Source organism: Conger conger, chromosome 16, assembly GCF_963514075.1.
Source record: "Conger conger chromosome 16, fConCon1.1, whole genome shotgun sequence".
NCBI lineage: Eukaryota > Metazoa > Chordata > Actinopteri > Anguilliformes > Congridae > Conger > Conger conger.
Window position 1 is genome coordinate 35,268,207 of NC_083775.1, and position 25,292 is coordinate 35,293,498.

Genomic DNA, 25,292 nt, shown 5'->3' on the forward strand with positions numbered 1-25,292 from the left:
GTGCAACCAGTTTTTAAGGTTAAGGGGGCAATCACTTTTTCACAGGGGTGATTTGGGTGTTTCATGACTTTTTTTTTTTTTTTCCCCCATTAGATAAAATGATTAATCTGTTTTGCGTTTACTCAGGTTCCCTTTTTCTAATATGACATTTTGTCTTAAGATCTGAAACCATTCTGCCTGAAAAAGAGGAAATCAGGAAGGGGGCAAATACTTTTTCAGGACACTGTACGTAAAATAACCCAAGCCCCAATCCCAACATCACTCATGAAGACAGACCATGGATATCATTTTTAAAAACTATTTATAGCCACAAAAGTAAAAACACCTTTTACAAACTGGGGAATCTTAAAACTGTAGGTTTAAAATTTCAAACTGGTCTTAATATTAAATTAAACCCAAACATTTGTCAACAATAAATAGTCCAAATAATAATTTACAATACGTTACAAAATGGCAGAGAAAATTTAAATTGTTACATTTTGTACAAACACACCCGCACAAACACATCAAGAGGAGCCCAAATGCTCTTGTATATTTAAAATCAGCACAAGTTTTCAGCAATGTAAATATGTGGCGCCTGTTTGTCAATGTTTAAATATAAGAATAAAACATTAGATGTTTAAAAGAAGGTTTTTTTTTCAGCTTTATATGTCAAACAGGTTCAGCCAAATAGGTATTTAGCAGCACTAGCAGGTCAGGCTTGTTGGTAAAGTGTCATAATTGCACCAATCCATTTCTGTAGTCAACTCCTCTGATTCAATTATTCATGTATTCATTTATTTCAGATAATTAGCAAAACACCATGGGATAAAAATCAACCCCCAACTAGCCTTTTCACCCACAGCGTCTTCTGAAATTAGTGTTTAACACGCTAAAAAAGGTGCACTGCATTACACCCACTGGTAGAAATCAATGGCATTTATCTGAGAAACAGACATAATTAGTACGTGAAATTAAACATCGTTACGTAATCGGATCATAATTTGGCACCACGTTAACATGGTATGGTGCAAGTAATAAATAACCTCGCACTTTTAAAAGCGTCACATCGGAAGATAAGGGGATTATATTGTTGGGTGGAACGGAGACAGCGAGAGTGCATTATTCCCGCACATGATATGCTCTGCTCCGATCTCGGTTTTAATCTGGCTGTTTTTCAGCCACCGGGATCTCAGCCCTTTACATGGTCAAACATCTTCCAATACTAAACTAGAAACGGAAAACGGATTCTTAGGGAGAAAAAAAAAAACGAAGCATAAACAAATATAGAATATAACCCTTAACATGGCATCCAAGTTGAAATTGGATGTTCTTCACATATGGCTTTTTCAGTTATAACACTTTTTAATATATGCAAAGGAAATCAATCCGCATAAATATACCCCGTTAGTATTAACAAGGAACGGGAAGACAGCTTTTTCAGTAGTGCCGCGGTCTTCGATGCCTGAGAAGCGAATCAGTTTGACGAAAAGGATCGCTGTGTAAATAAATAAATTGCTTTTTCCTCATAATTGTTATGAAGGAAGAGTTTATGCAAACAGGAAGCCAACCCTCAGTGCAGTGGGTGTGTGCAGTGGCTGGCAGACCTGGGTCAAATGCGGAATTGTTTTCGAGTCGAATACTGTTCTGTGCTCGGTTGATCTTGCCTGTTGCAAATGGGCCAACAGAGAGGACCAGAAAGTGGGGTTTGCATAAATTTGGTCTGCAACTTAACCATAGGGCGGCCAGTAGCGTAGTGGTTAAGGTAAATGATTGGGACACACAAGGACTTGAGCAAGGCCCTTCACCCGGCATTGCTCCAGGAGAGGATTGTCTCCTGCTTAGTCTAATCAACTGTACGTCGCTCTGGATAAGAGCGTCTGCCAAATGCCAATAATGTAATGTAATGTAATAAAAAAATAAAAATAAATAAAAATTAAATTGGTTCTAATACACCAGACAAGCTAAGTTAAGCATAGACAAGTATTTGAATCCATGGTAACTGAAGTTACAAATGCAGTATCTGCACGGTAGAGTCCAATAACATAACGGTCCGACAGGGTTACATTACATTACATTATTGGCATTTGGCAGACGCTCTTATCCAGAGCGACATACAACAAAGTACTAATTGCTTGTGATGGTTATAGAAGCCTGTTTTAGTCTCTATTATGTAGCTGCAGAACTTTATCACAGATATCTGGCAGTTGTAACCTCGGTTACCGTGGAATTGACCGCAACGATGACGTGTTTGTCCCAGGTCTGGGGTGGGGAGTGGGGGTTGTCGGGGCGGCAGAAACGTACAGACTCACAGGGGGCCCTGTGCCGAGCCGACAGCACAGGCGCACGCTGGCCGGCTCGCAGGTGTGCAGGTAACAGTCGAAAATAAGGGAACACGACCATCTGAGCAGGAATGGAAACCGAAATCCCAGGGATTCTGAAAGAGACGTTTCGTCGTCAGTAACGTTCAGTTCAATGATACAAAAATGTGCCGTTTCCCCCAGAGGGGACTCCGCGGGACGACGGACTTCGAGTTCCGCCGCTGCGGCCCGGACTCTGAGCGCCGGTCGGAGGGGGAAGGAGCGGAAAAGCCAGCTGGGAGGCCCCAGGGCGTCCCCGCGGGAGGAGGGCCCTTTTCCTGAACCCCTGGGCTCCAGGCTCCACCTCCGCCGATTGCACATTGTCGCGTGTCTTCCGCCGACTTCGGCCCCGCACAGCAGGGGTCCTGCGTTTCATCCCTCTCTGTCCCGCCCCCCCGCCCTCAGCCAGAGCCCCCGTGACTGGTGGGAGGGAGGGACGACTCGTTGACGGACAGCTCCTGCGCCAAATCTTTGAAGCGGGCGATGTAGTCCACGCTGCTCTCGCTCATCAGGCAGGCGAACTGGGAGTCCACCTGGGGGGGACGGAGAGGAGACGGGTCAGCGTCCGCCCGCCGAGACGCCAGGGCGTAACGTCTCTCCCCGAGACGCCAGGGCATAACGTCTCTCACAGAGACGCCAGGGCATAACGTCTCTCACAGAGACGCCAGAGCATAACGTCTCTCACAGAGACGCCAGAGCATAACGTCTCTCCCCGAGAAGCCAGGGCATAACGTCTCTCCCCGAGACGCCAGGGCATAACGTCTCTCCCCGAGACGCCAGGGCATAACGTCTCTCCCCGAGACGCCAGGGCATAACGTCTCTCCCCGAGACGCCACGGCATAACGTCCGCTGACCTCAGCTGATATGTGGCGAGTGTTCCTTAACCAAGTGTGCCAAACGTACATATAAATGCAACAAACAACAATTTGAAAGGAAAATAAGTAGTAATAAGTAAACTTATCGTTATGCTATGCTATGCTATAGCGTAGTGGTTAAGGTACATGACTGGGACCCGCAAGGTCGGCGGTTCGATTCCCGGGGTAGCCACAATAAGATCTGCACAGCCGTTAGGCCCTTGAGCAAGGCCCTTAACCCTGCATTGCTCCAGGGGAGGATTGTCTCCTGCTTAGTCTAATCAACTGAACGTCGCTCTGGATAAGAGCGTCTGCCAAAATTCCAATAATGTAATGTAATTTCAGTTTTGTCGGTTTGTCGGTTTTAAAAAGCAGAAACAGGACTGAAAAGAGAGACAGAATCGGGGGATAGGGGTGAGACTGCGCTCACCTCTCCAGCGTCGGCCAGGCTGCGGGTGTGGAAGGAGTCGTGGGAGTTTGTGTCCAGGAGGCTGGGTCCCAGGAGAGAGGTCCCGCTGGAGGGGCCCTGGGGGGCCAGGGCCAGCCTGCGCTCCTTCTCCGGGGAAACCAGGCTCACTGCGGGGGGGGGGGGTCAGGGGTCAGGCACTGCGTTCCCTGTACACTCACGCAATCCACTCACTACCACGAGCCCTAATCTTACCATGTGTGACACTATAACATGTATACATATTATAGAGTGGCATGTGTGTACTACGGCAAAATAGTTATTTTTATCAGAGCTCAAGGGAATTGGCGTAAAACACAGATTCTGAAGTCCCGCATTTTAAAGACGCAGCATTCCACAAGCTTCACAACGGCTGACTACTTTTTCTCTCCCGACTTTGGACATTTCTTCTTGTTCCTCGGTCTATCTGCCCTTTGAGGGCCACTGCCCTGCTGTAATGAAACGCCTCAGTGTTCGTTTTCATTCGTGAAAACATGGCAGAGCCCTATTCAATTAATTACGTTACGGAGGAAATATAACAAGTATCAGAAAGTCGCACACTCAAGTTCCTCCTTGCTGTGCTTTAGCGATTAGTCCTTTTCATAGGCCGCTCAGGCAAAACAATGTGAGCGGACAATACATCGGTTAGTGCTATAAAAGGGCTCGGCTAGATCTCTGATAATCACCCTAATGAAGGCATCCAGCCAAATGTCAAAACACAGTAAGGAGGAACTTGAGTGTGCGACTTTGTGGGTTTTTATATTTATGCACTGCTAGTCTCCACCGCTCAAATTTTTCGGTGTCGTTTTCTGTATAAGAGATTATAGAGGAGTAAGAGGTTTAAAGCCTATTTTTGTGTCAAAATTTTTTTTAATAAAAAATAAATTAAATCTGACATGAGCGGAAACAAAAATGTTGGTCCGGCCATCCCATGAACCAAATGAGGGAAAACCAGGGGGTGAATGTGTTCTAGGCCTAGTTAAACAGATGTGTGAAAAACAGGGGGTGAATGTGTTCTAGGCCTAGTTAAACAGATGTGTGAAAAGCTGGATGAAGACACACATTTCAAATAGGATGTCAGCCATGAGTTAGCCCAAAGTTTTTTTGTCTTTATAATCTCTCCAAGATGAATCATACAAATGAGGACACTTTTAAATTTCTTCAAGTAGTTATTCCTCTGTCCCCTTCATGTTTAATCAACATCAGTCTAACTCAAAACCCAAACTATTGAAGTGGGGGAGAAAAAAGAAAAAAAACCACAGCCATGATATCCCCTCAGGCTGTCCAATCGCATTGCGTGACCAAGTATGAGGGCGGTGTCCACGACAACAAAATGGTGCACGATAAGAAAATACGTTGAGCCAGAATTGTTGAAAATGTAACACTATCAAAAATTATAAGTTATTATTGGGACGTGAGAGAAATGGTCATAAATAATTACTTACTTCATGACCAAAAATGAATTGTCAATAATAATATCTGAACTGAATTTACAGTGCTCAGAATATCAATGTAGCCTAGGCCTGTTATGATTTAGTGCTGGGCTACAGGCCATGTGCCATTGCTCTTGTTGATGTCAGGCTGGCTGAATGCGATTGTGAAATATGGTCCTGAAATGAATGCCTTCTCATCCGGCTGTCCTAGTGTAACCGGGGGAGGCTGAGCAGCGCTGCATAGGGGTATGAGGCGGACATTTTAACACAGCGGCAGCAGGCATTAATTCCCACGTAGGACACCTTGAGCGCGGTACTTAATCTCATCTGCTTAATATCCATCTGTGTAAGTGGACAGGACGTGTTAAACGTACAATAGGTAAGACTCTTAAATTAAAACATTGTTACAAGACCATTGTATCTCCCTTCCTATCATTGAAAAAGGCTCACTGACATGTTGACTCACCCTCTGCCTGTGTTTATAGTCCTTAAATCAAAATTTGCAGTTGATGCACCGACACTCTATAACAAAACATTGTACAGCTGTACAATCACTCAAGCTCATTGGTTGAAAATTGGTTCTATGTTAGCGCGTTCACAGAGAAGGGGGAGGGATAAACAGTGTTGTGGTTTGAGGGTGTTTGTTGCTGAAATTCCTCTCTTGACCATTAGGAGTCTGAAATTATCTATTGTACCTTCAAAACTGTGACCTGTGTGAACGGCTGAGACGTGATGTGAACGTCGGACATGTGATTGGCTGAGATGTGATTGGCTAACGCGTGATTGGCTGATGCGTGATTGGATGAGACGTGATTGGCTGACGTGTGATTGGCTGAGACGTGAATGCGCGGGCATCACTCACACATGAGGCTGCCCAGTGAGGAGTCCGTGGAGTCGCTGGGGTCCCACTGCGGGTCCTGAGTGGGCCACGCCATCCAGTTTTGGGAGGGGCTGCCCGTGGGGGATTTATCCTCGCCGTTGATCTTGCCGTGGGAGAGGGAGGGCTCAGGACCTGAGGACACGGGCGGCATTCAGAAATGAGGGAGTATTTTTCACAGAGAGTGGTCACCGTGTGAAATAGCTTGCCAGGACATGTAGTGGAGGCAGAAACTTGATACGGTGCTAGATATAACTTAGCTCTTAGGCAAACTAAGCAGTAGCTACACTTTAGTGGTAGGTAGCAGTTTAAGGCGAGCATTGCTGGGCTGAATGGCTTGTTCTAGCCATTACGTTGTGTCATGCTATGCTATCTTAGCCTATAGCGTAGTGGTTAAGGTACATGACCCACAAGGTCGGCGGTTCGATTCCAGGGGTAGCCACAAGAAGATCTGCACAGCTGTTAGGCCCTTGTGCAAGGTCCTTAACCCTGCGTTGTTCTTTAGTCTAATCAACTGGATGTCGCTCTGGATAACAGCGTCTGCCAAATGCCAATAATGTTATGTTATGTTATACTATGTTATGTTATATTATGCTATGCTATGTTAGGCTACACAATGTTATGCTATGCGCGATGCTATGCTATGTTCGGCTACACAATCCTATGTTATGCTATCCTATGCTATGCTATGTTAGGCTCCACAATGCTATGCTATGCTATGTTAGGCTACACAATGCTATGCTATGCTATGTTATGTTAAGCTACACAATGCTATGCTATGCTATGTTAGGCTCCACTATGCTAGGCTACACAATGCTATGCTATGCTACACAATGCTATGCTATGTTAGGCTCCACAATGCTATGCTATGCTATGTTAGGCTCCACAATGCTATGCTATGTTAGGCTACACAATGCTATGCTATGCTATGTTAGGCTGCACAATGCTATGCTATGTTAGGCTACACAATGCTATGCTATGCTATGTCACAGCAGAACACGGCGGGGCTGTGGCGATGTCCCACGCGGCCTCACCGTAGCCAGAGCGCTCACTGGCGAGCTCGATGAGGGAGTCGCTGATGTGGGTGGACAGCCCGTCCTCCTCGGGGGGCCCTGGGAGGGAGATGTCCAGGAGAGACGCCACGCTGGGCGGGGAGAGCAGCGGCCCTACGTCCCGCGACAGCGGCGGAGCCGGGAGCCCGTTGGACAGAGCGCCCTGAAGGACAGCAAACGCGGACAGCAGATACTCAATTAAAGTGGGTTTTTGGTTTTGGTGGATTTAGCGGCCATAACAGGTCTATTCAACACTTCCAATTCCCATAGTTCACCGTGACTGTGAAGACACTCCAAAAAACAGCGGCACGGTTGGCCACATTGGTTTCCTTATTTGGTCACTTCACTGTTTCGAGATGCGGGTGTTGCGAGCCGACTTTGCGAGTATTCATGTTGTCCAAATACAATGTATAATTTGTTCAAGCTCATCTTGGCTACCCTGGAACGGTTCTGCTGAATTATTGTGTATTGTGTTTTGAACTCTTGTTTTTGTATAGCCTAAACCTAGCAGTGAAAGGGTTGAATATGTGAATATGTGAATATGTGATGTAAAAAGGGTAGGTGTAATAAGTTAAAGCTTCAGCCAACACCTTTTCGGCAAATATTCTTATTAACTATTTCTATGTGCATTCATTCTGTAAAAAATGTTAACAAGGAGCTAAATGACTACTACTACTGACTAATGACTACTACTACTACACTAATTGTCGAGTAATTTAAAAAAGATAAACAAAAAAAAAAATCAGAAACTTAATGTTACTGTACTCAGATCGGACAAAAGAAAAACATGGATTTGGACATCCATAGAATTAACTGAGATGGATACATATGACCCAAAGTGTACCGTCTTGATAACGGACATCACTCACCTCCGTGGGGTTGGGGTGGAGGGGCTGTCCCCCTGGATCAGGAGACGAGGATTCCGGGGTCAGGATGGGGCCCCCGCTGGCCCCACCGGGAGGCTCCAGCTCCTGAGAGGCGCTACTCGGAATGATACCTGCCGACTTGGCCGCCAAATCTATGGCACCTGGAAGAACAGAGACAGCCCAGGGCGCTAAGCAATAATCAGCCCAAGCTAGTCGCGCTTGTAGCGCTAGCCACTCAGTGCTAGTCACTCAACGCTGGTAGCGCTAGTCACTCAGCGCTAATAGCGCTTGTAGCGCTAGTCACTCAACGCTAGTAGCACTAGTCACTCAGCGCTAATAGCGCTTGTAGCACTAGTCACTCAGTGCTAGTCACTCAACGCTAGTAGCGCTAGTCACTCAGCGCTAATAGCGCTTGTAGCGCTAGTCACTCAACGCTAGTAGCACTAGTCACTCAGTGCTAGTCGCGCTTGTAGCACTAGTCACTCAGTGCTAGTCACTCAACGCTAGTAGCACTAGTCACTCAGCGCTAATAGCGCTTGTAGCGCTAGTCACTCAACGCTAGTAGCACTAGTCACTCAGCGCTAATAGCGCTTGTAGCACTAGTCACTCAGTGCTAGTCACTCAACGCTAGTAGCGCTAGTCACTCAGCGCTAATAGCGCTTGTAGCGCTAGTCACTCAACGCTAGTAGCACTAGTCACTCAGCGCTAATAGCGCTTGTAGCACTAGACACTCAGTGCTAGTCACTCAGTGCTAGTCGCGCTTGTAGCGCTAGTCACTCAGTGCTAGTCACTCAACGCTAGTAGTGCTAGTCACTCAGCGCTAGTCACTCAACGCTAGTAGTGCTAGTCACTCAGCGCTAGTAGCGCTTGTAGCGCTAGTCACTCAGCGCTAATAGCGCTTGTAGCACTAGTCACTCAGTGCTAGTCACTCAACGCTAGTAGCGCTAGTCACTCAGTGCTAGTCGCGCTTGTAGCGCTAGTCACTCAGTGCTAGTCACTCAACGCTAGTAGCGCTAGTCACTCAGCGCTAATAGCGCTTGTAGCGCTAGTCACTCAACGCTAGTAGCACTAGTCACTCAGCGCTAATAGCGCTTGTAGCACTAGACACTCAGTGCTAGTCACTCAGTGCTAGTCGCGCTTGTAGCGCTAGTCACTCAGTGCTAGTCACTCAACGCTAGTAGTGCTAGTCACTCAGCGCTAGTCACTCAACGCTAGTAGTGCTTGTAGCACTAGACACTCAGTGCTAGTCACTCAGTGCTAGTCGCGCTTGTAGCGCTAGTCACTCAGTGCTAGTCACTCAGTGCTAGTCGCGCTTGTAGCGCTAGTCACTCAGTGCTAGTCACTCAACGCTAGTAGTGCTAGTCACTCAGCGCTAGTCACTCAACGCTAGTAGTGCTAGTCACTCAGCGCTAGTCACTCAGCGCTAATAGCGCTTGTAGCACTAGTCACTCAACGCTAGTAGCACTAGTCACTCAGCGCTAATAGCGCTTGTAGCGCTAGTCACTCAACGCTAGTAGTGCTAGTCACTCAGCGCTAGTAGCACTTGTAGCGCTAGTCACTCAGCGCTAGTAGTGCTTGTAGCGCTAGATGTGAAAGTCATTCAAGTAGCACAGCAATGGCTGCTAGCTAAGGAACAAAAAGATGATAATGATAAACAACACAAGTACTGAACTGTGTATTTTTTAGAGAGAGGAAAACGGTCTTACTGGAGAGCTGGCTGGCCGGGGCGGAGCTGGGTGTGGAGGTTTCAGGAAGCAGGGGGCGGGACGCAGAGCGCAGGGGAGGCTTGATTGGCCAGAAGGAGCCAGTGCCTGAAAGGTGACAGTGAGGTATTGGACATAAGTCCCAGAATCAGAAAAAATGCATATTTAACAATAATAATAAATGCACTTTGCATTTATTGTTTATTGCCTTAAAATTATTTTCTCATTTTAATTCACTGTAGTTAAAATGATACTTAAAATATTATGTTTTTATCTCTCTTTTGCTCTCTTTTTGGCATAATAAATGTAATATCAACATAAAATAAAAATGAAGAAATTATTTTAAGAAATTAGAAATAAGAAACATTTTTGTTAAGTAATAATCATTTAATTTCTCAATGTATTGGTTCATATCAACATAATTGAGCCAATACCCTACATCATCTTGATGTTGGAAATTTCACTACAATCTAATCTGCTGCAATAAGTGAAATTAAGTTTGAGGCGATCATAACACCGTGGGAAGGAGAGCTGAAATGCTGGAGGTTGTAGCGGGGTGTGAACAGGGGTCAGGTGGAGGGTTACCTGTGGCGGAGGAGTTGGACATGATGGAGAAGGAGCAGACGTGATGCGGGGCGTCTCCGGTGGTCCGGGGGAGCAGGGTCCTCTGTGGGAAAGGGGGAGGATTAGGAAGCCAAGCCTCATTCCTTAAAGGTGCGATAGGTCATTTTGGACTTCTAACGGTCAGGAGAGGAATCGCAGCAACAAACGCCTTCAAACCACAACACTGTTTATTCCTCCCCCTTCTCTGTGAACGCGCTGACGTTGAAACGCCATTGGCTGTGGCAATTAGAACTGGCCCAGAGCTGGCCCGTCAACTGCATATTTTGAATTTAAGGACTATAAACACAGGAGTCAACATGTCAGTGAGCCTTTTTCAATGATAGGAAGGGATTTACCATGGTCTTTTAACAATGTTTTAACACAAAAATCTCATCTACTGTACCTTTAAACCCTAATTTTATGTTTCTGAACCCCCCCAAAAAGCAAACAATTGAGGTAAGAGGTGAATACATTCAACTCCAAAATGGCATTCCGAGGCTCACCTGAACCACGAGGGGCTTGCGTAGGTGACGGCTCCTGAACTTCCTCTGTTTAGGGAGAAAAATGTCAGACTGCATCTGGGGAAGGCACACAAAGTAGGAGAAACATCAGAAAGGAAAACTAAAATGGCCATGGCGGAGATCTCTAGCACGGTAAGAACGTACACATGAGTGTGTTCTCTAGTGTAGTGGTTAAGGTACTTGACTGGGACCCGCAAGGTCGGCGGTTCAATCCCCGGTGTAACCACAATAAGATCCACACAGCCGTTGGGCCCTTGAGCAAGGCATTGCTCCAGGGGAGGATAGTCTCCTGCTTAGTCTAATGAACTGTACGTCGCTCTGGATAAGAGCGTCTGCCAGATGGCAATAATGTAATGTAATGTGTTGGTGCTCGAGTCTTGACTCACGCTGATGGAGTCGAGTTGCTGCCGCAGGGCCCGCTCGGCCTCCTTGTTGGGGGAGAACATCTTCCCGTGGCGGCTGTTGGGGGGCAGCGTGGTGGGCACGGCGAAGAGCACGCTGTCTGCGTCGCCCGTGGGAATCAGCAGGGAGCGGGGCAGGCCCCGCAGGCCTGAGAGGAGGAGAGGAGCAGTGAGGAGAGGGACAGGCAGGCCCAGCTCGAGTAGTTTATAACCTGCTGCTGGGAACGCATGCAGTGGTCATAACCTGCCTATGACACCATGCAGTGTTTGTAACCTGCCTATGACACCATGCAGTGTTTGTAACCTGCCTATGACACCATGCAGTGGTCGTGACCTGCCTATGACACTATGCAGTGTTTGTAACCTGGCTATGACACCATGCAGTAGTCATAACCTGCCTATGACACCATGCAGTGTTTGTAACCTGCCTATGACACCATGCAGTGGTCGTGACCTGCCTATGACACTATGCAGTGTTTGTAACCTGGCTATGACACCATGCAGTAGTCGTAACCTGCCTATGACACCATGCAGTGTTCGTAACCTGCCTATGACACCATGCAGTGTTCGTAACCTGCCGATGACAGCATGCAGAGGTGAGGACCAGCATGGCGCGGTGGCAGCGCACCTGCAGAGCTGGCTCCAGGTGACGTCAGCTTGGCGGCCCGTGCGGAGGCCTGGCGACTGTAGCCAGGGCTGCGGGTCCCCGGGGGGGACTGCTCCTCTGAGGGCTTCACTGGGGACGTGGTGGCCGAGCACAGCTCTGGGACCTGGGGGGGAGCATTAGAGGAGGTGCGTTAACACTGATCCACCTGAAACGAGTGTTACAGTGCTCTGTGCAGGGCTGAGGAGAACAATGAAAATGTCCTCCCACACAGGATGGATAAGCAGGGTCATATTTACGCAGTGCGGGGCAGTGATATTTACGCAGTGAGGAGCAGTGATATTTACGCAGTGAGGGGCAGTGATATTTACGCAGTGATATTTGCGCAGTGAGGGGCAGTGATATTTGTGCAGTGATATTTACGCAGCGAGGGGCAGTGATATTTATGCAGTGATATTTACGCAGCAAGGGGCAGTGATATTTACGCAGATATTTATGCAGTGACAGGCAGTGATATTTACGCAGTGAGGGGCAGTGATATTTGTGCAGTGACAGGCAGTGATGTTTACACAGTGACAGCAGTGATATTTACACAGTAATATTTGTGCATAATAGTTGCGCAGTGAGGGGTACTGATATTTACACAGTGAGGAGCAGTGATATTTACGCAGTGACAGGCAGTGATATCTACGCAGTAATTGTGCATAATATTTATGCAGTGAGGGGCAGTGATATATACGCAGTGAAGGGCAGTGATATTTACGCAGTGAGGGACAGTGATATTTGTGCAGTGATATTTACGCAGTGAGGGGCAGTGATATTTGCGCAGTGAGGGGCAATGATATTTACGCAGTGAGGGGTAGTGATATTTACGCAGTGAGGGGCAGTGATATTTACGCAGTGAGGGGTAGTGATATTTACGCAGTGCGGGGCAGTGATATTTACGCAGTGCGGGGCAGTGATATTCACGCAGTGCGGGGCAGTGATATTTACGCAGTGCGGGGCAGTGATATTTGCGCAGTGACGGGCAATGATATTTACGCAGTGAGGGGCAGTGATATTTACGCAGTGAGGGGCAGTGATATTTACGCAGTGCGGGGCAGTGATATTTACGCAGTGAGGGGCAGTGATATTTACGCAGTGAGGGGCACTGATATTTACGCAGTGAGGAGCAGTGATATTTATGCAGTGAGGGGCAGTGATATTTACGCAGTGAGGGGCAGTGATATTTGTGCAGTGACAGGCAGTGATGTTTACACAGTGACAGCAGTGATATTTACACAGTAATATTTGTGCATAATAGTTGCGCAGTGAGGGGTACTGATATTTACGCAGTGAGGAGCAGTGATATTTACGCAGTGACAGGCAGTGATATTTACGCAGTGAGGGACAGTGATATCTACGCAGTAAGTGTGCATAATATTTATGCAGTGAGGGGCAGTGATATTTACGCAGTGAAGGGCAGTGATATTTACGCAGTGAGGGACAGTGATATTTGTGCAGTGATATTTACGCAGTGAGGGGCAGTGATATTTGCGCAGTGAGGGGCAGTGATATTTACGCAGTGAGGGGTAGTGATATTTACGCAGTGCGGGGCAGTGATATTTACGCAGTGCGGGGCAGTGATATTCACGCAGTGCGGGGCAGTGATATTTACGCAGTGCGGGGCAGTGATATTTGCGCAGTGACGGGCAATGATATTTACGCAGTGAGGGGCAGTGATATTTACGCAGTGAGGGGCAGTGATATTTACGCAGTGCGGGGCAGTGATATTTATGCAGTGAGGGGCAGTGATATTTACGCAGTGAGGGGCACTGATATTTACGCAGTGAGGGGCAGTGATATTTATGCAGTGAGGGGCAGTGATATTTACGCAGTGAGGGGCAGTGATATTTGTGCAGTGACAGGCAGTGATGTTTACACAGTGACAGCAGTGATATTTACACAGTAATATTTGTGCATAATAGTTGCGCAGTGAGGGGTACTGATATTTACGCAGTGAGGAGCAGTGATATTTACGCAGTGACAGGCAGTGATATTTACGCAGTGAGGGACAGTGATATCTACGCAGTAATTGTGCATAATATTTATGCAGTGAGGGGCAGTGATATTTACGCAGTGAAGGGCAGTGATATTTACGCAGTGAGGGACAGTGATATTTGTGCAGTGATATTTACGCAGTGAGGGGCAGTGATATTTGCGCAGTGAGGGGCAGTGATATTTACGCAGTGAGGGGTAGTGATATTTACGCAGTGCGGGGCAGTGATATTTACGCAGTGCGGGGCAGTGATATTTACGCAGTGAGGGGCAGTGATATTTACGCAGTGCGGGGCAGTGATATTTACGCAGTGAGGGGCAGTGATATTTACGCAGTGAGGGGCAGTGATATTTACGCAGTGCGGGGCAGTGATATTTATGCAGTGAGGGGCAGTGATATTTACGCAGTGAGGGGCACTGATATTTACGCAGTGAGGGGCAGTGATATTTATGCAGTGAGGGGCAGTGATATTTACGCAGTGAGGGGCAGTGATATTTGTGCAGTGACAGGCAGTGATGTTTACACAGTGACAGCAGTGATATTTACACAGTAATATTTGTGCATAATAGTTGCGCAGTGAGGGGTACTGATATTTACGCAGTGAGGAGCAGTGATATTTACGCAGTGACAGGCAGTGATATTTACGCAGTGAGGGACAGTGATATCTACGCAGTAATTGTGCATAATATTTATGCAGTGAGGGGCAGTGATATTTACGCAGTGAAGGGCAGTGATATTTACGCAGTGAGGGACAGTGATATTTGTGCAGTGATATTTACGCAGTGAGGGGCAGTGATATTTGCGCAGTGAGGGGCAGTGATATTTACGCAGTGAGGGGTAGTGATATTTACGCAGTGCGGGGCAGTGATATTTACGCAGTGCCGGGCAGTGATATTTGCGCAGTGAGGGGCAGTGATATTTACGCAGTGAGGGGCAGTGATATTTACGCAGTGAGGGGCAGTGATATTTACGCAGTGAGGGGCACTGATATTTACGCAGTGAGGGGCAGTGATATTTACGCAGTGAGGGGCAGTGATATTTGCACAGTGAGGGGCAGTGATATTTACGCAGTATGTAGGAGCGCAGGCATCACTGATGTCTCACCGGTTTGGGGTTGACCTCGGAGGACACGAGGCGCAGCAGGCAGCGCAGGACGCGCTGGGGGAGGGGCCGGGCGGGGGGCCGGGGGAGGGGCCTCCACTCGTACTCCAGCTGCAGCTTCCCCGGCTTGCCCAGCATGAGGTAGAGCTCGGCCAGCGTCACGTTCTCCGTGCTGCGCCAGCTCCAGCCCTCCGCCCGGATCCGCTGGGCCGGCACCTCCTCCTTCCCAGCAGGCCCTGCTCCCACCCCGCCCGGCTCAGGAGCCACGTTGTCCTTCCAGCCGGCCTCCCCCGCAAGGGGCGGAGCCTCTGCTGCAGCCACCAATCCCCCTGGAGGCTGAGCCGGTGCCCCCTCCGCTCCCGTGTGATTGGCCAAACTCTCAGAAGGGGGCGGGTCTTTCTGAGGCGAGAGGCTCTGCTCCGCCCCCAGGCCTTCATTCACCTGCAGCGCCCCACCCGTCGCCCCCTGGTCCCGTAACTCCTCCCCCGAGCCGCTCGTCCGCTGGGGTTGGGCGAGAGCCCCCTCTGCCACGCCCTGAGCCGGAGGAGCGGTCTGTGAGGGGTCTTCGGGTGCCCCCGCCCCGTCCTCCGCCCCTCCCCCTCCCGCCGCCGCCCCGTCCCCCCGCCTCGCCTCCCGGGCGGGCCGGCCCGAGCCCCGCGGGGCCGCCTGGAGGCCCAGGATCTGAGCGGCGGGGTGGTCCCGGGCCGCCGGGCGACACTTCCCGCTCTCCTGCCAGTGGACGGTGCAGAAGGCCTTGGAGTGCACCACCCGGGCCACGCCCGGCAGCGCGGTCAGGGTGCAGCTTTCGGCGGGGAACAGGACCAGCTCCTCCTTATCCTCCCCCGAGGGGGGCTTCTCCTGGCCCTCCCGAGCTTCCTGCTCCTCCAGGCTCTTTCTCTGAACGCATCGGGGGTCAAGGCAGCCAAACGCAGAGATGGGCAACACCAGCGAACATCCACCCGCCGCCCACAGCAAACAGCTACAGCCAATACAGCAAACGGCCAGGGAAAGACAAGCTCCAGCAATATCTGATTTAACCCTTTCAGTCCCAACAGAGCCATACGGCCCTCTAAACCGTATACCTTTTCAACTGATCAAAATGACTGCTATACTATTGTTTTGAGCCCCGATTGAAACCCCACTAAATTCTCCTGCGATTTGGGTGGAGCCACTTGGGGTTGGGACTGAAAGGGTTAATTGCCCTACACCAGGGCTGCCCAACCCTGTTCCTGGAGATCTACTGTCCTGTAGGTTTTCACTCCAACCCTAACAAAGCACACCCCATTCAACAGCTAGAGCAGGGCTACCCAACCCTGTTCCTGGAGATCTACAGTCCTGTAGGTTTTCATTTCAACCCTAATGTGGCACACCTGATTCAAGCAGCTGTTGAACTTTGATCAAAATGCTTTTATTTAAACTATGAATTCTTAGAATAATGATGAAGTTTGATTTAAATGCTTTGATTAAAACTGTGTGTCTATTCAAACATATTGAGCTGTACAAGAGCTCTTTGTGTACAAGCACAACAAGATATATAGCTGTTGAATGAGGTATGCTTTTTTTAGGGTTGCATTGAAAACATACCATTCCTGCCTTTTGCCCAATGTATGCTGGGATAGACTCCAGCCCCCCTGCGACCCTGTTCAGGATAAGCAGGTTAAGATAATGGATGGATGGATGGATGGATGGATGAAAACATACAGGACGGAAGAAGAGGGTTGGGCAGCCCTGCACTACTCTAAACAGTCAACGGTTATATACGTACTACATTTAGACACAACTTTATTTGTGAAATAGCAAAAAGAATGGAGGCTCCAGAGAATGTAAAGTCCATTTAGTTCGTCTTGCAGTGCTTATTGCTGAACCATCTCAAGAGACAATAACCCTATATTTCCTGTCATTCACTCCCTGAGGATAAACACTGAAGAAAGTTGTGGACAAGGGCTATTGGAAGAGATGAAGGGGAGGGGTTTGAAGTGAAAAAGACAGTGTTTTCGATAATTGAGTAGAACAACTGGAGGAAAACTAAAACAAGGGTAAACTCAACTTCAACGGGAGCTGGATTTTGAGGTTCAAATGAGCCCATGTTAATTAGAACTCCAGACCATGACTACGGTTGCGTCTCAAATGGAAAAAAAAAAGCTGCCTTCTTCGGTAGTATTCTAAGCCCGGAAGGCATCGAGTGCCATCCCATTCGAAAGTTTATGGAAAAACTATGCCTTCATTTGGACAATTTTGAAGGCAGCGTCAATGCCTAGGTCGCAGGAAGCATATCCCATATATCATCAGCGTGAGAGAACGTGCCGGAAGGATACAATCCGCTGGTCCTGGATGGCCCACTTCTGCTTGAGGAACTCGATCAGGCTGGACACCTTTCTGTGAAGCTCCACCACCATCCTGCAAAGAGTGGCCACGCCCTTTACTCCCACAGTCCATCTCTGCCCAATCAACTTCGCTACATAAGCTAGTTACATTATGCTCATAACGTCATTAGTCTCATCACATACATTACTTCATCCACTGCGGGTCAGTTTTACAGGACAAGGTCAAATAAATCCAGTGTGCACTTGAGCAAGGCCCCTTAACCCTGCATTGCTCCAGGGGGGGGGTTGTCCCCTGCTCAGTCTTATCAACCGTACGCCACTTTGTATAAAAGCGTCAGCTAAATAACCCATTATTGATTTTGTTTTTATTTTGCATTATGACTGTGCCGTGCTCTACGGGCCGGTTCGGGAGGGAGGGAGGGGGGACTGGCCTGAGCCGGGGGTTGTGCGCCAGACTCTGGACCCGGGCCCACGACTGATTGCTGCGGGGCTGCAGCTCCACCGGCACCTTCAGGGGCAGTCTGACCGGCTTCTGGTCCTCCTCGTCGCTGACACCTGGATGGAGAGAAACGGCCAGGTCCAGAGGAGCGGAGAGCAACGCCTAGACTCTGCGATCGACGCATCGGGATGCTACCTACTTTAAACTCACGTAATTGTCAGCATTTAATCCTTAAAGGTATGCCAGTAAGATATTTTAGTGAGATAGGAGTACCTAGTAATGTTTAGTGACTAAACAATGAAAATAATCGAACCAACGTCAATTGATTATTATTTAAACACCGAAAAACAACAGATGTTGCACCCGACCACCCACCCCCCACCCCAAACCGCTGTTCAGTTCAGGACGTACCGTCTGGATCACAGAGCTTCTTCAGTGCCCGGCACATGGGTGCTTTAATTCGGAGGTTCCTGCCTTTGGACCTCACAGTAGTCGCCCTGTCGGGACATCCCAAGCGGAAACGTGGTCAAGGGTTCCAAAGGCTACCATGAACCCCTGTCAAACTCGCACATTGCTTCACAACGCGCACTTCCCACAGTGAGTGGGAGGTTTAGCCTGAGACTAAAACACAGTACATGCTTGTTTCCAAAAGTGCGCGGTGCGTTTCTTACCCGTACTGAATGAGCTCGTTGAGTTTTCCGGCATTCTTGTCGTCCATTACTGAGAAAGAAAGGGCAGGCGTTAAGAGATCGACAACAGCAAAAGGAAACTTCCAGAATGTCCTCTTGAAACTCACACAGACACAAGTAAATTAAATCCTGCTTACTGATTTCCCTTCACTCGCAGAGTACCAAGAACCCAACCCGGCCCCAACTGTTCATTGTTACCACAAATAAGGGGGTCATTAAGGGTCCATTTGCCAGCCGCCCACTTACAGCCGCCAACCTTCTTCCTGAGCTCGGCGAAGCAGACGAGTCCGTACAGCTCCTGTGAGGACTTCTTCAGCACTCTGGAGTACACTGAGGAGAGCGAGAGAATGCCAGTTACCCCACAGAGCTTAGCACGAGAAAGAGGGAAATCAGCTCTTCAGCCTTGGCATGCGCATCATATTTACGCAAGTCTATGTTCCTCTCTGAGGAAAGCCAGAAAATGTTGAATTTCAAGACGCTCTGCATGTGCTATGGTGAACAACTGCGAGATACATTAATTTTTTTCTCTGCATTCAAGCTGTATTTCACCCAAATAAAGCTTCCATTTCCATCTATGCTATCCAACGATTCGTGCAAAGGACTGAAAAAGTAAAAGCCACAGCTCATTGTAAGAAACTTTCCCATCGGGACCCATTGTAAAAACAGCGCTGAGGTCTGCATTCAACAGATTTAAGCACGGAGTTGCTCTTGGTTGGACCTCTAGTCTATTTATTGTTGTCGTCGATATCAATATCTTAGTATCCAAACACTGGACACTGCGTTGGCATGGACATATCAGAATGCAGTGCGACAGTTCATGACCCAAGCAACCAGATATCAACAAGAACACCGCCGGAGGGAGGTTCAAGCCAATGCGGTGAAAGGGTTGAACAATTTAAATGTACTACCTTTCGCTGTGCTTAGCAGAAAGTAGCCAAAACCAATGGCTGGATGTAGGTTTCAAATATTTTTTCCGTTTACCGTACACAAAGTCACATCAGCTAGTTTTTATTGTTAAGCAATGACTAGCTGCCAAATTAAATATGTCGATGACATGAGTGAAAGGGATACAGGAGCATATTTATTTATATAATGTCAATTTATATATATTTCAGGACAGGGCAAGATGCCAGTAGGTGCCTGGACTGTTATTGGCACAAACTCCGGTCCTCATGTTGACAGACACCAATAACAGACTCCAAAGACAATCAAAAGCCTAGAATCAAGACTCGATACTGAAAGGAAGCGACTGAACACACCTGATTAATCAAACTGGAGAAGCAATTCGTCCCAAACATTATGGTGCCCTGAAATGGTGTTTGGGGGGGGGGGGGGCATGTATAAAGTGCTGTAATTTCTACATGATGAAACCAAAATTGTATTTATAAAATATCTTTGATAAATTAAAATGAATCTGTACTTTAACCACAAGTGAATTTTTTCATTACAAAATCTAAAACAGCAAAAAAAAAAAAAAGTATTTGACCTAAAATTATGGAGCTCACATAAGTGTTTATATTTGTTTACATACAGTAGTAATTGTTGATTTGCTAGGCTAACATTAGACTCAATGATTATAAATGGCACTAATGTGCCTTCTTTGTGACATCACACTTTTATATTCCTGAGACTAACAGCGTGGCTCTCCAAGTCACTGGACATGAGGATCTGCCATGTAATTGCACACAAAAGAACAACATTTTAACAAGAACATGTTTAAACGTGCACACTATATATGTCGGCGCAGAGGTGGACAGTGTTGGTGTCGAACTGGACGGACCCGTGGGTGTTGGATTATGAAATTTATGCATAAGCATTATTTACAGCAGAAAAGCGCCTGCCTGCTCGGGTCTGAGCGTGCTCACCGTTGGCGAAGTCGATGTACTTGGAGATCTTGTGCCAGGTCCTGTAGTAGAAGTGGCGAACTTGCTCCTTGTTCTTCACCATGTTGGCCGGCTTCCCCCGTTTCTTATACTTCAGTGCGATGTTATTCTGAATGGCTTCAAAGTCCTTACCATGCTGTGGAAAAGGAGTCGAACAATAGCCCTTAGGAACACTCCAAGCCAACTCGCACAGGGAGCGATTTGGTCACCAACAAAAGCACAAATGGGACTCTGTGGACCCCTTAACGACTGTAGCATTAGGCCCAAGATCAAAACAAAACAATTTGTTATTGAGTTGACACTTTAATCCAAAGCCACTGACAGTTGATTAGATTAAGCAGGGGACGATCCCCCCGGAGCAATGCTCAAGGGCCCCAATAGCTGTGCGGATCTTGGCTACACTGGGGCTTTACCCACCAACCTTCTGGGTCCCAGTCATGTACCTTAGAGCCCCAAAACATTTCTCTCCATAGTTTATCAGCCAAGTGAAATAAAAGCCCCCAAATCCATCCATAATGTTTTTAGCTATCCTCAGACAGACGAGCACTGGTAGAGGAGGGTGACTAGTCTGACTGGGGGCACCGCAGTGCTTTTCTCTGGCAGAGCCCCGGTCTGGCTCCTTACCTCGTAGAGGCCCTGGAAGAAGGTGTTCTTGTCCTCGGTGCTCCAGGACTCCCACTGCCTCCGCGCCTTCTTCTGACTGCCCCCCGCCTCCTCCTTATCCGCAGGTCCCGGGGCCCGCGGGGCCGCCTTGGGTCCCCCGCCCGCCGGGGCCGCCGACTGCCCGCAGCCCGCGCCCACAGAGGCCCCGTTCTCAGCTCCTGGGGGAGGGGCAGCCGGGGCAGCGTCGGATGAAGAAGAGGGCCGACAGCATAAATGTGATATCACAAACGCATAACACAGACATTATCAAGCATTAATGTGCCATTAATGGCAGGGCCATTCCCTGACACACCCAGCAGGTTGCACCACAGCACCTCTTCATTTTTTCATGTCAGCAGACAATAATGAGATTCATGAAAACTTGAGCTTCGTACTCTTGAACTTGAGCCATTTAAAGCATCGTGGCACAAAATGTGATTTTAAGAGGTCCGTGATCTTCATAAAACTGTATCCATTTGCCATTTTGTAATGCCATTTGGCAGACGCTCTTATCCAGAGCGATTTACAGCTGATTAGACCAAGCAGGAGACAATCCTCCCCTGGAGCAGTGCAGGGTTAAGGGCCTTGCTCAAGGGCCCAACGGCTGTGCGGATCTTATTGGTGGCTACATCGGGGATCGAACCACCGGCCTTGCGTGTCCCAGTCATGTACCTTAACCACTACGCTACAGGCCACCCCTGTTTTTCTTTTGGAGATATTTGCACAAAAAAATCAGTTTACAGATAAACATGTTACTTATAACAAGAGCTGAGATTAAATTTGAGATTGGAATATTAAATTTGCCAATTTTTGGCACATATAGACCCACCCAAAACCATGGCAGAAATTTCACCTGACCCTCTACTTCGGATATGTTGAAGTTACATCCTTAATCCACTTAATCCAGATTATTTTGACACAGTCCGATCAAAGTCCGAAGGGCGGCCTGTAGCGTAGTGGTTAAGGTAAATGACTGGGACACGCAAGGTCGGTGGTTCGATCACCGGTGTAACCACAATACCGCACAAAACTGTTGGGCCCTTGAGCGAGGCCCTTAACCCTGCATTGCTCCAGGGGAGGATTGTCTGCTGCTTAGTCTAATCAACTGTATGTCGCTTTGGATAAGAGTGTCTGCTAAATGCCAATAATAATAATGACCAAGACCATTTCCACCAGAGGGTATAAGATGTGTATAAAACCAGTGTAAAATGAATCTCAAGTCAGGCCGATATGACAGCCGAGGGAGAAAGGCAGACTTTGCACTCTCCGAAGCGGCAGGCAGAGGTCAAGAGACTCCCAGCGTGACTGTAGGCACCAGCAAAGCCAGCACCCCGTGTGAGAGACTGCCCCCTGGCTGGAACCTCCAACTGGAAAGTGCGAGAGGCAGGATATAACCTTCACACTACAAAAGCCTGCTTATGCCCTTGACAATTACAGGTCCCTTGCCTTCCCTGAGTAGCGATGAGCATACAGCCTTGATATGTAAAGTGGAGCTCACCCATACATGCGTATATACACTGTAAATACGTAATCTCTCCCGGCCTGGCTCAGTCTATTCCAGCTCACCAGCAGGGCAAGCTCTCAACCGTTCCTCAATACTTTCATACTTAATCCTGTTACATGCGTACCGTTTACCTGAAGCAACGTAAGTAATAATGGATGACGCTCTCCTACACGTTTGCATTATTTCACAATCCAACATAAGTGACTTCCCAGAAGACAATTAAATAAAGCACGCCCAAAGGACCAACGTAATCAAACGACTGTAGCAGTACATTGGACATTACACAATGGTTTATAACCAAAGAATAGAAAGTATAAAGTTAATTAGCTGATGTTCAACTAAAACGACAGCTCCCAGGGTGCTGACGGGAATTACCCGCTCCACTGAACTGCGTTTTATCTCGGTGCGATAGCTTTGAAGTTACTGCGGAATGTGTCCGCTTATTCAAATTCAGATAAACCCACAAACGTGTTTGACTACACACTATCAGAGGTAAACAAACAGAAAGCACTCCATCGCCGCACTGTTACACTGCTGTGATGACAGTCGAGATTGATTTTCCTTCTGCCCATGATAAAATATTTGGCAGGCGGGGGAATCTTGACGTTCATTCATCTGGCATTTACGGGAGAGGAACGGCAGTCCAAAAACAACGCTTGAGGTTAACTAGGACGACTGAGAAACATTCCCAGCCTATGGCTGGCAGACAAACGCTGAAAAAAAGTCTGTCAGCATCCCTGACAAAAACATGCAGAATTTCTACCACAGCGTCTGTAGTAGCAGAAACAAGGACGTAGAAGCTGATGCTGGATCTTACAACATTTTCTAACTGTACATTAAAAGATGTTCGGCTGTATTGTCAACAGCTCTGGGTGAGAGCAACTACTAAATGTAGACACCAGAGTAACATAAGGAACGGAGCCAGTGAATGCATATGCAACACAACTAAAACATAAAATGTAAAACAGCACAAAAAATATATATAAACCACAATATGAATTAAAAATACACAGTGAAGTGCGCATAAACGGCCATAGAATAAGTTCTTAAAATTCCCTAATAACCAGAATTAATGAACATTGAAAACGTGCGGCACTAAAAGTATTGTATAGTAGTTTGTTTCCCCAAAATTTCAAGAAGAAATGGCACTAAATTACTAGCAACTGATTGTGTTTTTCTTTATTCCATCTACAAGTGTGTGGATCATAACACAAATCCGAAGATGAGCAGTAAAGAGCAATGAAGCCTATAGGACTATATTCCAGTGACGAGACCGTTTAGTTTAGGCAGTCTAATTTGCCTTGAATTTGACAGAACACAGCGCTCCCAGGGATAACGCCAAAATGCGATTATCTGCAAATGTCACCACTTGGTGAATGGGGCTGTTTAAATGAACGTTTATTCAAAATACACTTGTGTTCTAAATTGGCATGACTGCAATTTCTGCAGTCTGAATTTAGGACTGATGACGCACACATAAACACCACTTCTTCAGAATAAGCACAATTACCCGACCCACGCTCAATCGGTGCTCCGAATGAATTACCCATGCTCTGAGAAAAGTTCACAATCGTGATGTCACCCGTCATAAAGGCAGGTGTCTCAAAGGATCCCACCGAATTGGCCCTTCTCGCCTTACCTTTCCCCTTCGCGTTGCTATGACCATTGATAGTCGAACCAATGGCATCCTTTCGCAGCCGTTTGCTCGGAGGTCGTACGCTGGACCTTAGGAAATGGTGCTGGTCTTGGGTCTGCGACACGGAGGTTGACACGGTCAGGGGCTGAGGGTCGGGGCAAGGTCCAGCAAGGGTCGGCGCAGAGGTGGACAGTGTTGGTGTCGAACTGGACGGACCCGTGGGTGTTGGATTAGGAATTTCCTCTCCGTCTGTCTTTGTATTGCGCTCCTCGCTCGCCTGGTCTCCACTCTCCTCTTCATCGCAACCTTCAGGCTTTCGGCTCAATTTCTTCGTTCCTTCGTCCCCGCTGCCTGCACCCAGCCTGGTGGTCACCCTGTCAAAATACAATAAAAGAGAATGTTCAGTATGTTTAAGTGCATACCATTTAAATTAACTTAAAATGCGACATTCGTTTGCACTCAACATGGCCGCCGCTGTTTGTTTCAAATCCCTTCTCACCGTCCCGACAAAACAACCTGAAAAATATTTCGCTGTAATTTTCTGGAATTCCCACTAACGATCAAACGCATAACAAAGGATAACAGGGACTTGATCTTCACGTATTGTTACTTTGTGGTATACAGTTTTATTTTGTTCGAGAAAAACTGACATAAGATCTTTCAGTTTAGCGCCCTGCAAATACCCCAAACGACAATCGACAACGGAAAGCCTCACGATGCTGTCTATACCCAAATTTAAAGTGGTTATTTAAAAAAGAACATTACCCATTTTCATCCAGTTCGGGACCAGGTGATGTCTTCTTTCTCTTCACCATGGATCCAAGGTTTTGGGAGAATAAAACTGAACAAAATTGAGCATATTCAAAACCACACCAGAGGTTTGCGAGCGACTATGCTCGCTTCGCTCCTGCTTCTCCGGGCTGAAACAAGCAGCTCTCCACGAGAAAAACAACAACTCACGCTTTTCAAACTAAAGAGCAGTAAATACTTTGTAAAGAAAAACACATATTTTCTAACATTGACTGTATTAGCAATCCATATATTTAATGTTGAAAACTTCCCAAAGGCACGCAGGTCGTTTCTACTTCCACACGACAGAAGCTTCTCCGCAACGTTCCCCTTCGCTCCTGATCTGAACTTCGCTTGATGGCTAGTTAATACGTCATCATCACTTCAATAAAATGTGTATACATAAAGCATTACCGCACAGGTAGATCAATTAGTAAATAATGACATCGGACACAGCCAACACCGTGTCTGTGATCTTAAAATAAATTCAATAAAGTAAGTGTACGTTAATGAGCACGATTACATTTCGCTGGATCTCATGTAGAAGTA

General features: G+C 47.5%; 1 protein-coding gene across 1 annotated transcript; it reads right to left on the reverse strand.

Moving 5' to 3' along the window:
* Positions 1-284: 284 nt before the first annotated feature.
* On the reverse strand, positions 285-25,075 carry LOC133114193 (protein cramped-like). The gene is made up of 20 exons (XM_061223361.1): positions 24,720-25,075; positions 23,958-24,328; positions 20,797-20,993; positions 20,155-20,308; positions 18,536-18,619; positions 18,272-18,320; positions 18,012-18,097; positions 17,593-17,716; positions 17,153-17,234; positions 14,841-15,734; positions 11,723-11,864; positions 11,080-11,243; positions 10,676-10,750; positions 10,155-10,236; positions 9,573-9,677; positions 7,870-8,027; positions 6,983-7,163; positions 5,934-6,083; positions 3,624-3,769; positions 285-2,872 (listed from the first exon to the last, which is right to left on the reverse strand). The coding sequence occupies exons 1-20, from the start codon at positions 24,767-24,769 to the stop codon at positions 2,741-2,743; spliced, it is 3,426 nt and encodes a 1,141-aa protein (XP_061079345.1). The 5' UTR covers positions 24,770-25,075; the 3' UTR covers positions 285-2,740.
* Between the last annotated feature and the right edge of the window lie 217 nt (positions 25,076-25,292).

Bases quoted from the DNA above. Each gene is read 5' to 3' on its own strand.
- LOC133114193 (XM_061223361.1), bottom strand. From the start codon at position 24,769: ATGGTGAAGAGAAAGAAGACATCACCTGGTCCCGAACTGGATGAAAAT. The intron at 11,865-14,840 runs GTGAGACATCAG...GCTCCCCCCCAG, and splicing joins CCGAGGTCAACCCCAAACCG to GTCCCAGAGCTGTGCTCGGC. The intron at 8,028-9,572 runs GTAAGACCGTTT...CTGTTCTTCCAG, and splicing joins CCCGGCCAGCCAGCTCTCCA to GTGCCATAGATTTGGCGGCC.